This window comes from Paramisgurnus dabryanus, chromosome 8, assembly GCF_030506205.2.
Source record: "Paramisgurnus dabryanus chromosome 8, PD_genome_1.1, whole genome shotgun sequence".
Classification (NCBI taxonomy): Eukaryota; Metazoa; Chordata; class Actinopteri; order Cypriniformes; family Cobitidae; genus Paramisgurnus; species Paramisgurnus dabryanus.
The window spans coordinates 30,456,925-30,474,923 of record NC_133344.1 but is presented as its reverse complement, the minus strand read 5'-3'; the positions used below and the strand labels follow the sequence as shown (position 1 = coordinate 30,474,923).

The 17,999-nt window shown below is 37.4% G+C and overlaps 2 protein-coding genes across 2 annotated transcripts in view; one reads left to right on the top strand and one right to left on the bottom strand.

Annotated features, from left to right (window-relative positions):
* dpf1 (double PHD fingers 1) overlaps positions 1-2,485 on the bottom strand; it is a 70,098-nt gene extending 67,613 nt beyond the window's left edge. Inside the window, 2 exon segments of the mRNA XM_065281522.1 lie at positions 2,372-2,436; positions 2,438-2,485. Coding sequence (XP_065137594.1) covers positions 2,372-2,436; positions 2,438-2,485 — 113 coding nt within the window.
* A 1,181-nt stretch (positions 2,486-3,666) lies between these two features.
* LOC135771322 (zinc finger FYVE domain-containing protein 1) lies at positions 3,667-17,720 on the top strand. Its single transcript, XM_065281521.2, is given in 12 exon segments — positions 3,667-3,896; positions 6,485-6,989; positions 9,898-10,115; positions 10,400-10,506; positions 12,646-12,754; positions 13,160-13,257; positions 13,332-13,369; positions 13,372-13,445; positions 13,531-13,701; positions 15,019-15,208; positions 15,333-15,431; positions 15,924-17,720. Coding segments are annotated over 12 exon segments (1,959 nt in total). The 5' UTR covers positions 3,667-3,779; the 3' UTR covers positions 16,157-17,720.
* Positions 17,721-17,999: the final 279 nt, after the last annotated feature.

Genomic DNA, 17,999 nt, shown 5'->3' with positions numbered 1-17,999 from the left:
AAGAGAAAGATGGTTGAAGATGGAAAAATGCAGATATTAAGTCAACCTGGAAAGTATTTCAGCGATTTAGGAAATTAAAAAAACGGAGATCCGTGGGAAATTAATCCAGTGGCTTAAAGATTCCCATTGAAATGTCATTATTTTGGTGAAGGCACGCCAGTTAGCAGATAATCAGCAATCAAGGATGGCATAATTTAATCACCATCTCTTAAAAATGAGTGATTTATAAAAGCCAGCAATGTAAATTAGATTGGCTTCCTAACTGTTATCTCATCATGGCTCCAGAAGTACTGCACTTTAACTAGGTCCTTTAAAGAGGCTTACTGAAGAGAGGAACGTCAAAGTCATTCAGACACTGATTGCCGCTCTTTTCATTCATGTTTCCAATGCAAATATCTTAATCACAACAAGGCACAGACCTGACCTTGCATATGTCTATAAACGTCTAAAGTCCACTGCTCGGTTATTTAAAGAGAACCTAGTAAAGATACTCCAAGATGTGTTGTGTTTACAAGTTCTTACACAAGGCTTAATTTAAGGTATTTATAAAAAGCACTGTGTATTAGTTGATGATACTAAAACTATACAGCCCTTTTGACAGGTTTGCATTGTCGCATTGTAGCTTTGCAAAAAACACATCATATAGAGACATTTACAGTAAAGCACTCAATACAGAAATCATAGATACAGAAAAATTATCAAATATATTGGTATTATAGAATATATATGGTATTTACCAGTGTTTACAAATAAATACATAAAATGAAGCATGGAATAGTATGGTGGTACCCTATGGTGCTTTTGAACCAGGCCTAATGATACAGAATTTACCTTGCATTACAGATATGAGCACCCACATGCTTACATTCCATGTGGGTTTTATTTCTTTGCAAAATCCTAGCAACGTGGCCTTACCTTGGTACAGTAATGGTATCAGATGAATACCATTGTACTTTGATACTGTAAATACCACTGATTCTAAATTATTAACATAGTTAACCTAATGGTATTAATGTGGTACTTCAAGACAGCATGTTATATGTCAAAAAATGTGTTTTTCCACGGTATCAAGTCCAACATGGCACTTCTGGTATCTTTAGTTAGTGATCACTGCCAAAACTGTATTCTCAACGAACAACCTTAAACTCTTCATTACAGTTTGTCATGAATGAGGATGTCTCATGTTGCTCTATATATGTGCTAAAGCTTGTTGATAAGTCATAGGTGGGTTCGATTCCAAGGAACAGGCATATTAATAACAATATTGTACAGCTTGAATGCACTATGGCATTAACTATATGGTATTGGTTTCATGAATGCATTCAGAAAGTCCATGCAAAGCACGTATTTGACAGGTGCGCGTGCTATTCTCTTTTCAGTTTTCATGAAATGTCGCTGGTCTCTTCAGGAAACACTTACATTCATGCATACTGTATCTCTCGCTGCCTTATTGCCGGGTGCAGACAACCGTGCTAGTTACAGGGAGACGCAAACTGGTAGTTTAAAAACGGGCATGATTCGCATTTCTCCGTTATCAGGTATGAAACGTAAAGTCTTGGCAAATATAAACAAGCGTATGCACCGCTGCGCGTCCCCGACTCTAAACCAGACGCATGCAAAGCATCTCTTCGGCACTGAGCGCGTGCGGCGTCGGCGTGTGCACAAAGGAATCTAACGGAAACTTCACTGTGAGTGTGCGTTTATGCTACCGCGCTGAGGAAACGTCAAAATGTCACCATTTTAATCTCATGACACCCTGAATGCTACGATTTGACAAGGAAATAACATTAATAATTGTTATTCCCCACACATATACAGTACATCGCTCAATATAATGCATCTACTGTATATATGTAAACGTTAAATGTGACTAATAGCGCGTGAGCTTTCCCAGACAGCCGATGTTATCCTGTTACAGACAGCATACCAATTCATTTCAGTATAACGGAATTTAATGCACACAGGTGCAAAATCAGAGGCAAAGATGTTCAAGTATCATTTCTCATCTCCGGAGAGTCAGTAAACTCTGCGTTTTCAAAAGGCTATAGCAACAACTCTAAGTTCACACTGATCAATATTGACCAGGGACGCCGGGTCACGTCAATTCTCTTTCGGCATTCCTTCATATAACTGTGCATATGCAGAATATAACACCCGACACTGAACACTTTTCACATGCTGTATTTCTCCAGATGACAAAATGTCGCCGCATGCATGTTGATTTATTGCATTTCAGCATGCATTCGCAGTTTAAACCTCACCGGCAATTTATACTTTAAAGATGTTTGCATATTTGTGAATAGAAACGAATGCTGGTTGTTGCATGACGTGAATTCTAATAAGCATTAAAATATAAATATTTTTTACTTACGATTTCAGAGGATTTTGGACCACTGTGGCCATTTTGATATAGAATGATACAATGTAAGACTGCAGATCCCCGGTATTGTACATGTAATATACCAGCAATTTCAATTTCATTCATTCTCTGGGGCTGCGGCTGCAGGATCCAACCAATGGGAGCACGCCTGTCTGATGGTGAGTAAAGGGCAATGTAGTTTTCAATCTCTGACTGACTTCATGGCTAAGCGGTACCTGTACTACAGCTACCACAATGCATTGCTGTAACTGTATACTAGTCCCGCCTAGATTTTGTATGGGTAAGCCAAAACATCTACTGTAAATTCAAGGTTGGATTACTGAACTGTCAGTCTGACTGTATTTCTCTCTTTCTCTCTCTCTCTTTCTCTTTGACTAGGAATAGAAATAGTAGAAAAATATTAAAGAATGTTAAGCAATTTGTATTTACAGTATTTTATTCTTAAAATGTTTTCTACAGTATTATAGATTATGGAAGTAAATACACTTATCATAAAAAATACCTTTTTCTTCCCATGCATCATATTCATATGGAATTCTATGGCACCACCTGGAGCAAACATCTGGGGTAGCATGAGATCTCTACATTACCGTAATTTTTTAAGTACCTTGGGCTGAGATGTAAATCTATAGTTTAAAAATGACAGTACAGAGGCAAATGGTAAGATCACACGTATGCACAATAACATCAGTTTGATTCTTATATGTTATTTATCTTCATATGCATTGAGAATTAATTGACCCTTGTACTTAAATATTGTGACAACAGGCCAGACTGACATCTAAAGTAAAGGGAAGTGACTAAAAGGGCTCTCCAGTCCAGTTAACTGCAATGGCGCCACTTTGAAGGCATTCTGTGACATGTGATATTTATAGATCCCTGCTAACAAATATTTAATGAACCTTAGCAAGCTCTATGGAATGACTCTGAATTGAATGTCCTGTTGATTCATATATGATTCCTACAGTGTGGAAACATGTGCTTTTTATAAATTGACTGTTTATTTAAACATCAAACTGGATGATACTCTGTAAAGCTAATGTGCAATCAATAATAAGTGATCAGCACACTTATTGTTGAGTGTGTATTGATCTTATTTTACAATAGTTTAATGGACTAATTATAAGATGATATGAAATGTGATTTTATTCAGACTTTTTATTGATTTGATTGTTACAGTATTGACCAGGTAGAGTGATAAATGGCAGTAAATAAGAATTGCCACAAGAGGGCAATACAATGAGCTCAATAATGAAAGTGAAAGCGTTAAAATAGCAACAGCGCCCTCTGGAGGAAATTTACAAACTTAACTAGCAGCAGCAGCAGTCCTGTCTGTCTCATGATGGGACACTTCTAACTCAGCTTTCTATACATTTGTGATGGTTTTAAATGTTTCATTATGTCAGAAATGCTACTAAAAGAGATGGATGACATTTCTCTCGAGCCTGCTAAGGTGGAGGAGGAGCCGGAAAACGGACGAAGTTTCCTTCTGGTGGACGAAAACGAAAACTTGAAGGTTTGTTTTTGTTAGCTTCTGAGTTAGCCATCGAGCTAGTAGGTAAACAGAGCATACAGTTTCGTTGTTTTTATGCATTTTTTCCGTTTTAGTAAGAATGCGTATTTATCAGTTAATCTAATGAAGCGTAATATGTATGCGTAATTTAAATAAATATATTCAGATATATGAGTCATAACCATAACTTAACGTTAGCTGTTAAGTTAAATCAAAAGCTAAGCTCAAAAGGGTTTATTGATGTCAAGCACTATACTTGTATTATATTACTGAACTCTGACCCTGAATTTTACTGATCTTTCGTTAGTGTTGTTAACTTTATTATTGTGCTGTATTTTGTTATTAGCATGTGTGGGGCCACGTGGTACAGTAGAAGAGCGTGTTGACGTACATGTCAACACAATGGGGTAGTTTCCCAGACAGGGATTAGTTTAAACCAGGACTAGGCTTTAGTTTTTTAAGGAAATAAAACAAACATGACTTACAACAAACATTACTGGCGTGCATTTTGAGGCAAAACTAAGGGCATTGATGTATTTTAAGATATGTCAGTGCAAGTTGTTTTCAGTTTGGACAGCTCTTACATTTATTTTAGTCTAGGACTAGTCTAATCCCTGTCCGGGAAACCGCTCAATTATACGTTAGATCACAAGATTGGTTTATAAGAATAAATGTTTTCTATAAACAACAGTTACCATTTTATTATAATGCCATGTTTATACCAGGGGTCTGTTGAATGCTGTATTCTGATTGGCTAAAAATTTTTATGTGGGTATGCATTCATTTCAGATAACCAACACCTAACTTGTCAAATGTCTTAAAAATAGGCACCAGAGCAATGTTTGTGGTAACTGTGGTATAAGAGGAATAATTTACTCCTGCTTCGCGCTGTGCTGCATTGCACATTGGGTGTGCATTATTTTCTTATAATTCAATGGCCTGTCGTCAATTATTCCTTACATATATCACACGAATATGTTTGTTCATCATTAATTTTAACATGTCTAATCATTTCGATACAATGGTAAATTTTAGTGTGATTTAATGTCCTATTGTGTGACACACATAAAATAAACATAAAATTACATAATAATGCACATAAAATTATTTGTTTATATCTAAAAATATTATAAAGCATAGTTGAGAATTGCATTAGGGGAGATATAAATATAACTTATCTTAAAATGATTTTTAAAGGAGGACATTAAAGTTTGTCTCTACTATTGAAACAAAATCAAATTAAATGTAAATATTGAAGTTCAGTGACGTTATTGTCAAGTATGGAGTCAAGTCTCTGTGAAAACACGCACACCTCTAATATTTAGGCCACGACTGCCCCACAAATGTCTAACTAGTCAAAGGAGAAAAGTTATGTCAAGTAGATTACATTTCTTTCATGTTTTTTTTATATTATTAAGTGATTTTCTCGAAATTTTTGCAAAGTCACACAATAGGACAAATATTTATGGTACCGTTCAGTAAAAATGAGAGTAAAAAGAGTAAAAGAATTGACAGTTTGTAACTCCTTATATTTTCTCAAACATCACACCATATATGATTTGTTTCTTCAAAAATGGTGTTTTACGAAAAAAATGTCACTATATATTTGTCAACTATGTCTCTATTACTTTATTATTATAACTATACATTTTTCTGTAAGTGTAGCAGGCCAGATGGTGTATTTTTATAGTAGAGCAACTTTGGTTCAACACCAATAGGGGAAAACATACACAGTTTCTTTAGTTGTAGGTAAATCCTGCATGCTACTGTTTTATAGCTAAATATATTTAATAAAGAATCATCATTGATAATAAAGAATTGTGCATTTTAAACACTTCACTGTAGCCAGACTGACACACAGCAATTATTGTTAGTGTCACTACAGACAGACTTGGGCACAGACTATCCGCTTGTTAAGTCTGACATCATGCAGCACTTCCGGGTCCAGTTGATCTCATATGCCAAAAGAAATAACACAAAAACACCCGATCTTTATTTTTATCTCCATAACTAAATCCGAGATGACCAGGCATGTACTCATTGACATGGATTTTTTACGAATTATTAATATATTGCTGTCTCTGATTCTGTAAGCCTGGAGACTGCTATGTAAAAAAATCGCTTAAATGTGTAATATGAATAAATAGTGCTTATAACAGCTGTTTAAATAATTTCCTCTATTGAAATGAGCGGAGGCTTGGACCCGGAAACACTATTTCTTAAGTTATGACATAACAAGCAGATATCAATCTAATGCAGACATTATAGAGAGAATAACGCTGTATGAATGATGATATTCTGGAATAGAGATATATTTAGATGGAGAAAGTTAATGTAGGTTCATATACTTTGGACTGACTCATGATGACTTCATGCCTATAAATAATGACTTAGTTTGGGTGGGGCACAGAAGAGCTATTAATAGGTATAACAGTAGGAATGCAAAGGTCATGGGTTTGATCCCAAGGATTAGTCATACTGATAAAATGTATAGATTGAATGCACGGCAACTAGCTTTGATTAAAATCGTATGCCAAAGTGTTTTATATTATTTTAGACTTTTATTCTCATATACTTTTCCTCTCATCCAGGTAAACGACGAAGCCCATTTTTTGCAGCGTTTGGGCTGCAGTGCCGCTCAAGGAGTCAAAGTTGTTTCCATCTTCGGCAACACGGGTGATGGCAAGTCCCACACGCTCAATCACGTTCTTTTCGAAGGCGAGGAGGTGTTTGCTACGTCTCCTTCCCCAACCTCCTGCACAGTGGGGGTATGGGCCGCTTACGATCCTCACCTAAACTTGATAGTGCTGGATACGGAGGGGCTGCTCGGTGCCACCAACCAGCAAAACCGGAGGATGCGTCTGCTGCTGAAGGTTCTGGCCGTGTCAGATGTGGCCATTTACCGCACACGAGCCGAGAGGCTGCACAACGACTTGTTTCAGTTCCTCGGCAGCGCGTCGGCCGCTTACCTGAAGTACTTTACTCCTGAGCTCAAGACGCTTTCCAACCGCTGTGGTCTAAATGTGCCTCTGTCCAGCCTTGGGCCCGCTGTAATTGTTTTTCAGGAGACCTCTCGCACTCAGCTGTTGGGTCAGGGTAAGTACTTATTGTTTATCCTACACAGACTCATTGGAATTACGTATCCCTGCATATATTTCTGCATAACCTGAAATTTTTTTCTTCTTGTACATATCGCTGCATATTTCGGTTGGACTGTCCACTGGAGGCACTTGTTTTTTCTCTGTTTTGATGCAAGTTCATACAAGGTTGCACAGCAGACAATACTGAACAATTTATAAAAATGTAACAATTCATGATGTAAGGTCTCTAAAAACCACTGACAATATAGTTATGTATAATATATTGCATCTCTGTCAAGAGATCCTTCTAAAAGTTACACATTGCACCTTTAACATAGACGAGCAGGTTTTAAATTGTGCATAATTGGTAACTCCCTCTTCAAAACAGACGAAAACTCAACAAATGTCCAGTGAACATTCCACTCAAAAGATGCAGCGATATGTACCCGCAGCTATGTATTTTAGGTTATGCAGAAATGTAAGCAGTGGTATGTATGTGAGCCTGGGTTTTGTTTATCAGTACAAAGAGAGAGTTTTTCTGATACATGTCAGTTTTGTGACTAGCCTGAAGCACAGGGATTGTTTCTAAAATGTAGGTCTGTACACCCTCACAAGGCCTTTATATAGCCAGGGGGTGAAGAAACTCGCAGGAAGATTTGCTAATGCTGTGTTGTTTCGTCATATCTGCTTTTATTTCTCTCAGCTTAGTGATGAGAATTTCAATTTGTTCTAGTGTCCTGTAGTTAAATGATCAATTCTGATTTTTTTACGTTCATTTGGTGAAGTTTAAATATTAAATCAGAATAGGGAAAATTGTCTTCCACTTAAAGTCTTCAAATGCATCAAATGTCCATTTAATTAATAATAGCCCATATTGTTTAAAGGTGCAGTAGGTAGGCATTTGACTGTACTACCTAAAAAAATACTGGAATATATTCATAGATATTTATGAAACATGTTATGTTCACATATCTGTTTCTCGGAAAAACAATTCCATAGCCATTTATTCTCTCGTGCGTTCTGTGTCTGTTTTTTGGTCTGTTTGATCCAACCCACTGCCAGTTTACTCAATAGTGTATGTTGACAGCACGATTGCCAGTTACTTAAATGAGACCACCACAATGGCCTATAAAAGCGACTTCGCTCCAGACGATGCAACCTCCAAAATGAGTCACAGATTGAGTTATAAAAATCCACACAAACGGGTTTGTAATTTGCATACAAAAATATTGCAAACAGAATAATTAGCACTGGGCCTGTATCAATAATTACTTTATCTACTTATCACACTTAAACATAACCTCAACCTCAATAAACATGACCTCAATGATTTTTGTATTTTTTTTTAGATAATATTTTCCATGGTGTTTACATGTGTGTGTTTTTTAAAATAAAAATAAATAACATTAACGTTTTAGCCGCCTCTGTTATTTCTGTCTGTCTATCTCAGAGGCATGAACAGCTCAGGGTCCACGCATATTAGGCTTGCCGCGATAGTCGGTGAAACGGTGATAACCGGTGCTTCAGCCTCTCACCGGTTAGATCACTTGCCCACCGCGACACCGTCTTTCACCGTCGTTTTGATATTTTTGTGTAATTAAATCATTTAGTTTTGTTAGAGAGAGCAAACACTTACAACTGAATGTGTCTGCTGCCTGAATTTAGCGGAGCTGAACGCGCGCCACTTCACAGAGCAGCAGGTGTCAGATTTCATTTATTTCTGTCAGAGTTTGCGAGGCGAGCTGACTGACCAGATGATGACAGAAGCCGCGTGCTTACTAGTTTTTGTTATAATATACATATATGATGTTTAATATAAGCGAGATCATTTTGTTGTTGTGTTTTTCATCGAGAAAAATATTAAACCCATCATCAAGCAGCGCTTTATGGAGAAGTAGCCGGTTGCTCTACTTGGGACTGGCGGGTTCTTTGAGAATTACCTGTGCACATTGACTCAAGCACTTAAGTAAACCAGCTGTTGCACTCGCATTGCACGCAAATTCACACGCGATTTAACGCAGCTTACGCAAGCACTGCATTTAAACAGTTGCGTAATTCAAAAGTGAAAGTAAAATGTGCATGTCTGCATGCGCATTTATAAGCCCCTCCCACCCGGTGATTAACCGGTGGGAAAATTACGTCACCAAGGCAGTGCGCACACACAGAGCGGACAGTGACAGGCAAAGAGAAAGTATTACTGTAAGCATTACTTTATCTGTCTTTGATGAATACACACAGTTTAAAACGAATACATTCGTCTGGAATTGGTTTCAAAGCTACAGCCCGCAACTCTGACGTGAGGAGAGAAACTCAACGTAAACAAGCAGGCTTGTCGACTTAAATACAAATAAAATGTCTGAAATATAATAACACCCAGTGTTTAGATCTGAGGTGGTGTTATAAACGTGACAGCGCGTAATGGTGCATACTCACAAATGTGATCAGAGTTACACTCGTCTAAGAATATCCCATGAAGTGCTTTTAGTTTAGGTAACACAATATCCACTGTGATCACTCGGCATGTACACTTTTTGTGACTATATGCTTTATTCTATAAAGAACATCACATAATAGCTGTGCTGTTCTGTGTTTTTGTTGTCTTTTTTGTCAACTTAACCATAAGAGGTATCTTGATGGTTACAGTATCTAGTTGCCTTAGACACAGTTTGCAGGATTAATCTCAAGGTGAGATGACGCAGGTGCAGAGATGTACTAAGAATACATTGCTCAATAACGATTACGCCCTTAAGTAAAGATATTATTCCCATGTGTACCATCTGATTCTGATAATATAAACAATAATAGATAAAAAAAAGTATCTGCTAAATGGCAAGTTTTTTATACACATACACTTTTTATATTTATATTGATTAAAATTAGATAAGATTTTGTTAGATTTTTTCTATTTTTGTTCTTAAATACAGATAGTTCTGTCCCGGTGCAAGCAGACACACTTCTTCAAAAGCGTTTTCATGATCTGGGCCAGAGCACAGAAGCCTTCAACTCAGTTCAGTATGTTGGGACTCAGACTATCACTCCACCTACAGACTACTCACAGTTAATGAAGATAGTCAACGACCAGGTGAACAACACAGCCACACGAGCTCCACGACAGCCTGCCATCGTGTTCAGTGCACTGAAGGTAACTCCTCGCAGCGGCTCTATAAAGGGTTAATTTAAGCCATACTGTATTAATATTATTATATATATATAACATTATAAATCAATTCAAGTGGTACTCTTTAAGAGAAATACTGCTAAGTAGAGTAAAAATACAAAATAACATATTTGAAAGCTTGTGGATCTTTTAATATATTTAACATGATGCGTAAGGTTCCAAAAACACATTCTGGGATTGGGTATGTACACACATTCACCTTTGAGCATGCAACTGAATCTGATCTTCACTGCTCTGTCTTCTGTCAGGCATTGAGTGACAGGTTCTGTGGAGAGATCTCGGATGAGAAAATCAACATATGCTCCTTCTTTCCTGACGAATATTTCACGTGTCCGTCAGCCTGTCTCAGCTGCAAGTAAGTTCAGTCTGTACTCAAAGCAGAGTAGATTGAATGCACACTGATGTAGAATGATGAGGAGGAGGAGGAGGATACTGCTACATTATAACCCTCCAGACGTTAATGTTATCACCAATGTCCAATATTGCTGTGGTCCTGAATTAGATTAAGTACCTACTCATTGACCGTTAAAACAGTACTGTATAGTATGAATATTAAGGTATATTAAACATAACACAGCTCATACCTTGGAGACGGTATTACAAAAAAAGTTTTATTGGTTTTGAAACCTTGACTGTTTAAAACCTCAGTATAGCTTGAAACCGGTAACCGGCCCATGCCTAGTCTATAAAGGAGAAATGTCATGTCCATAACAGGGTTTCACAGCAAAAAAAATTAAAATAAATATTATTTTTTCTCTTAAGAGTCGTCCCTCCTCCATTTGTTGGGTATTATTGCTACAAGTTTGTGTCTTTACATTTACATATATCCTACAAAGTATGTTGTCTCCCAAAAACTCAATGCATGTATATTTCCCTCCTCTAAAACGGAAAACATGAGTCTAGACTAATATTTTTCTAATGTCGGGACACTTATCATCAGGGGTTTAGGAAAATGCAAACACACAGTATACAGTATATACACAGATTTAAACAAACGAATATCACAAACCTATACACAAGAAGCTCAAGATGCACGTGGATATAACAATTAAAGCAACACCAAAGAGTTTTTTTACCTTAAAATAACGTTACCAAAAAAGTTTCAGTCATTCATCCACTCGAAACCGGGTGAACGGCACTTTCACATTCGCTTTGCAGGCCTCTATCAGCCAAAACCGCACTAAAGAAGTTTCAAACCGTCGGGTAGCGGTCCTATAGTTCGAGTGAAAACTACAAAAACTTGCTTTACGGCAGTGGAGCATCCTGCAGGCTGTGGGTGGAGCATACTCGGCAGGTACATATAAAAGAAAGATACCATTAGCGTTCATGCAGCTTTTCAATTGTCATCATGGCGGAGCCTGCAAAAAAAAGGAAGGGTTTCATTTCGGAGGAGACGAAGAAAAGAAAACAGGAGCACAAGAAAGAGCTCGAACTAGAGTGAACATAGGGCGGGCTTATACTCGTTGTGGAGAGCTGAAGGAGGCTAAATTATTTAAGACAGTGGTAATGGAAAATTCCGCTTCCAACCTGTAGGGGGAGCAAAGAGCAAAAACTCTTTAGTGTTGCTTTTATATATCTGATAAACTTGAGATTTAAAGATTAAAGATTGTATGCAATTTAAAGCTAAGGGGTAGGAATGTTCATATTGACCCAAAGAGAGTAAGAATTTATGACCAATTAATATTATCGACACGTGCCTTTAGACATTTTGCAACTTTTCTATCCTTAATTTGTGAAAGGCCTGTAACTGACATGAATTAATGTTGCCCTGACGGTGTGGTAAAGAAATCATTTGTTTGAGAAATCATTTGTACTGCATATGTGTCCATGCTTGAGTATGGCTTGGAGACGCACACATGTGCACAAGATGACGAGGTCCCACTGGACAGACCCCTGTTCTAGACCCTGACCATAAACATCTCTCTTCTTGCACAAACAGAGAAAGATATTTTTTTTAAATGTGTCCTGCTTTAGAAATGTCCACTGTGGTAGATGAAAAAGAGACAAACTGCCTTCTTTGGATATTAATCCGCTGGATTGATCGCATGCTTTTCAATGCATGAAAATTTGATAATGTATTAATCCTGGTTCTGTTGTTGATTTGTTGCTGCTGTTTGCACGTTTAAATTAAATTAAATGTTTGTATTGTTTTTACCATGTCAACTGAATTTTTACTCAATGACAATTTAATATTAAAATCTTATCAGTTAACGGTTAACGTTCGGTTAACAAGCACTGAAATGAACATCCCTACTAAGGTTTGTCTTTTTGGTTAAATTACTTTCTGCTCTTGCTTATTGTACAGGGAACCGTGTCCTGAAAACTATGGAAACTGTGTATCATTTTCTCTACCAATAGCAGATTTATAAGTGTTCAGGAAATCTGTTTGAAAACAGAATTGTTTTGCACTTCAGTTCAGTGACTTTTGAGAAAACGTATGCATGTAGATTTGCAAAAATCAAAGCTAAAGTTTCCAAAATTGTTATGGTTTCAGCGTTCGGTGTAAGAATGGCATGAACCACCAGAAAGATGGCATCCCTCACATGGCTGATGGACTGTGCCAGTATGCCCACCAATACAACAATAAAGTTCTCATCTGCAAGGTAACAACTTCCCACCACCTTTGCTTTGAAATGTTTGTGTTCCTGTCTGTGAAAACCAGGCTAAAGTCTCAAAATCTAATGTTGAGCGTCATAGTTTGTCAAACATTTATTTCAATTTTTGACATGAATGTTTTTTACTTGATGTAGGATGTTGTTGTTGTTTTGCTGAAAACCGTAAATCACAAAAAAAAAATGACTAGCTGGGTTTTCACAGGCAGGGTTGCATTTTATTCCTAATATTAGTTGTTATTTTACTTAATTATCTCAATAAAGCAAATTAATTGGTAAATGTACATTTTGTTAAACGGGTAATCAGCACATTAATTGAGGTGTTTAATATGTATAGATATTGTAATTTAAAGCTGAACCATTAAGAATAACCCTGACAAATCAATTTTTTTACAGAGGTGCTATGAGGGTGGACGGGAAGTGATCGTTGTGCCCAAAACATCTGCCTCGACCGAAAACCAATGGCTTGGTCTGGCCAAGTATGCATGGTCTGGGTGAGTGACATCTTGTAAGCTGGACGTTGAAGCCTGTCTTCATCTATAAGTTTTAACCTGGTCTTTCTCTGCAGATATGTTTTGGAGTGTGCCAGCTGTGGCATCATCTACCGGAGCAGTACTGGATAGGCAACCAGGACCCAGAGAGCAGTGTGGTGCGGCCGGAGGTTAAGCATGTGTGGCAGGGGGTGAGTCCCTACATCACTACCTTTGGTTTAAATGTGATCACTCTATTGAGGCTCACCGGAGCTCACGTTTGTTTTATGTTTCTAGACTGACACTTTCCAGACGGACCATCAGAATGCAGCTCAGAGGGTTTTAGATGGTGTGAATTTTATCATCCAGTCAGTGACTGAATACAGTTCAGGACCAACCAAAGCTGTAACTGCCTGGCTCACAGATCAGGTGGCTCCACCCTACTGGAAACCCAACGCTGAAATCATTGTGAGTATATTTGTCTTACAGTATATTGAATGGCAGAATGCGCATGCAGTGGCTCAATTACTCACCTTTATGCTGTTTCTGTCATTGAACAGTGTGTGTCACATAGATACACAGAAAATGTCTACATTTGCTCGTTTTAGCATTTTGTTTTAACACAATGTTCATTCTTTAGTCATTTAAAGGTGCATTGTGTAACTTAATAAGGATCTCCTGACAGAAATGCAAACGGAAATACCTATGATGCAGTTTTTACCTATGAGGCAGCTTTACCTGAAGGGAGGGTTTCTAGTGGACCAATCACGGCGCTTGCTGTCCGTGTAGAACTGACGTGCTGTTAAAAATTTGGCGCGATACACAGGGTTCCTACGGGTCCTTGAAAGTTTGTGAATCTAGGGGAAATAAAGGCCCTGGGAAGTTTTTGAAAATATACATACATAGATACAGGTCATTCAAAAAGTGCTTGAATCTATTTTATGCAATAAAAAATCCATATTATTCCCTGTGTAGTGTAGGATAATATAAAATTTCTAGCCTTTTAAGCACACGTGCTAAACTGTTTGCTTTAAATGATTATATATACTGTATGCGAATGTTGATTCATACCAAAATGCTTTTTTGCTTAGTTGTGTTTGACACATGAAAACGTCTCGGGTTACGTATGTAACTGTTGTTCCCTGAGAAGGGAAGGAGACGCTGGGTCTCCCTTTCCATACTACCTGCGTCCCTGTAACGCCGTCTTTGGCAATATTTCGGATAGCGATATAATTCCTGGCTCCCGCACCACCCTGTCTTTGTAGTTAAGCCTCACCATTGGTTGATTTTGATATACACATTCAGACGCACTTACCCATGGAAGCGTCCCCAAAGAGTCACCGCAGTGACGCAGCACGAGTTCCCTCGAAAGGGAACTCTAACAATGTATCTTAAAACGTAACACGATATAACTTGCTCTCACTTGAAATGTGTCCCCACATTTAGTCCTTGAATTTGAGGGTTTTGGACCTGGATAGTCCTTGAAAGGTCCTTGAATTTGAAGTTACCCTGGGTACACGTCAGGCTACGCAGAGGCTACGGATAACCTACAGCGTAACTACACTGTAGGCCGTACGCACGACTATAAATTAGACTTAAGGTGTTTTATCCTGTTCTCTACACATTTCGAAAAGGAGGGGTTGCTTTAATATGATACAACTTAACATCCAAATAATGTGTCTTTTAAATAGTTATTTAACTGTTTTTGCTTGCTAGAGAATATATTACAAATGGTATGAGGTAGAAAATCTCTTAAAACTGTCTTTTTGTCTGTCACATTGTTAGAAATGTAATGGCTGCAATAGAAAGTTTGAGGAAGCAGAAAGGAAACATCACTGTCGGGCGTGTGGTGAGGGTTTCTGTCAGGCCTGCTCTACACACAGTATGCCCGTGCCTGAGAAGGGCTGGGGTGGGACCCCTGTAAGAGTTTGTGATGCCTGTTATAGACAAGGAGGAGCGCCACCTGCTGGACAGGGTGAGTACAGACAGTAACTTAGCTTTAAAATGTATTTTCGTATCTAGAGTATCCACATTCTTACTGGATTAATTTACTTCTACAATTTTTAAAGCCTCTGGTTTGGGTTGTATGTCCCTTGTAGTGGCCCAGATTGAACCCCGGTCCCTAGTCGCCCGTAGAGTGACAGAAGTTGCTCAGTCCACGCTTGATATGGTCTCCACCGCTGTGGATTACCCTCTGTGTGAGTATTGTTGATACACAACAAAAGTCATCACTGAGTATTAAACATCTAAATTTATTGTGAAATTTAGTATGGTTTATTTTTTAGTCAATGTAGCATTATAAATCGCTCTGTCTACCTTCCAACTCTTACACTTTGTAAAAACAGTACAGTATAATACCATCAAAGTCCCCCTGTAGTGAAGTCTTTTGAAGTCTTTATATTGACCATTGCGATCCCCCATCCATAGCAGTAGCAGTGATGCATCTTGGGAAATATCGTTGCCTGTACTCAATAATTCCCTTAATGCTCATCTTGAATATAAACTCTACATCCTGGCTCATATAGTTTACATGGATGAATGAATATGCAAATTAATCCTTACCTCCAAATAACAGTGGGACTTTAAAGCACATTTCTTATACTTATTGAATGCTCTATAAATTAGCATTATACATTTTTTACTGCTAGTTTTAATCTCTTTCACGTTCTCCCATTTTCATCCTCACACAGGTTTTGTAAAGGGCGTGGCTAGGCCAGAATATTGGGTCCCGGACCATGAGATCACTCAGTGCCACTGCTGCAGTAAGACCTTCACCCCCAGCATGTCAAAGCATCACTGCAGGGCATGCGGGCAGGGAGTTTGCAGCAAGTGCTCCTCTAAGACCAGGCCTGTGCCCTCTCACGGCTGGGACCACCCGGTGCGGGTCTGTGATGGCTGTGCCGAAAGCAGAGATTCCTTATGACTCCTCTGTCCGCTGGAGACCAACCTCCACTTTGAAATGTCTCTAAACAGGAACTCACATAAAATATGGCCCTTTATTTACAGTTCTGTCTTTATACTTGGGGTTCACCGGTTTGTGTTTCCAAGCCTGAAAGTCTGTTTGGAGGCAACCACTATAAACTCTCAGGCATTTTATTAGGCTTTTTCAGAATTAAAATCAGAGAAAGAAATTCAGAAAGAAGATTAATGCGTTTTGGTGGATTTGGACACTATAGTTTAGTACTGGCGCTGAGTAATAAGTCACTTATGTGCATTACTGTATATAAAAACTGTGTTTATTAAACACTTTAATTTTTTTAATTCCAAGGATAAGATTTATCCTTTGTTAACTAAACTGGCAAGTCAGAATAAAGAGTAAATATTAAAGTTTAACCAGAAAATAAAAAATTCTGTCATGATTTACTCACCCTCATGTTACTCCACTAGAGGTCGATGTTGTTTACATGAAGCCTATGGGCTTGATGGCTGCAGCAGCAGGTAGTTTTTTTTTTTGTTGTAATGAAATTTTGCTTCTCTCACAAAGTATCCAATAATATTATCAGATTTAAAATACAGCACACAAGTCATGGTCTCAAATTGTAATTTTATTAAGGTATTTTTATCATAAAATTTTCTATAGCTCACACCCCTATTCACATTCCCAATAGTACCTTGTATTGGTGAATTATGACAGAATTCAATGTTTTTGTGTAAACTAACTATTTAGCATATCTTATACAATTTAACATGGGTAGATACTTTAAAGATTAACATCTCATATTATTATAACAAAATTGCTCTCAGTTGCTGCAGATTTATACTTCATTTCAGGAACAGAAATAACTTTAGTGATTTTTTTCGATTTAATGTAATTGCATTGAGTTTGGAAATCACATTCCAGTTACATTACAGTTATGTGTTGAATCCTGTGAGCTTATATCTCTGTGTTTTTCATTCTCATCATGTAATATTTCAGTACTGATAACTTTAATTTGACTGCACTTTATCTTATCTTTACTCTTGTGGTCAGTTATTTCTCTTTAGTTGAGAGAGCCACGTAATTGTATTACAAAAATATGCAAACTGTACATTTAATGCTGTGTATAAATATGTATAACAGAACATTTTATCATTCAGCTGTGCCTAAGAGATCTCAGCCACTATCTGACATGTCAACTTTGCATTATTTCATAATGTGGGTGTGCGGGTGTTTACTGAACATGATACAAACTAAATGCTGATGGCTGAATCAAGCCATCACAACAGGATTATTGTTCAATTGCTCATAAAAGGCACTTTATTCATTTTTGTATGTTTTATTTTGATTGAATGAGTTCAGTTTGAATTTAGTTTTTTTTCTTTTAGCTTCTATACTTTGTACTTTTATGAAATACATCATTTAGTCTTCTATGAAGGGATTTAACCAAAGCAGTAGATTTATTTGCATTAAACCGAATCTGCTTTTGACAATCCTTGTAATCTTGTTTTGAATAGCCAATACTATTTCTCTGGCTTTTCAAAATATTAAAGCTTTTTAAAACAACCTACCCTTGTGTTTGGGTAAACTTATTTTGACTATTTTATAGATTGTAAATAAGACGAAGATGCTTTAAGTAAAGGTTCCAGATTTCCTGCTCAAGAAGCAGGAGCTTTAAACAGATAAAACTGATTCAAAATCCGATATAATTCATGGATGTTGTGCTCACATTAATATCATTGGCAGCCTAGCTCATCACATCTTCAGGGAAACTGTGAGCTTTATTAATCTTCTTCAGTAAATAAAATTAATTGTCAAAGTTATATGATAATGATTACTAACACCTAGT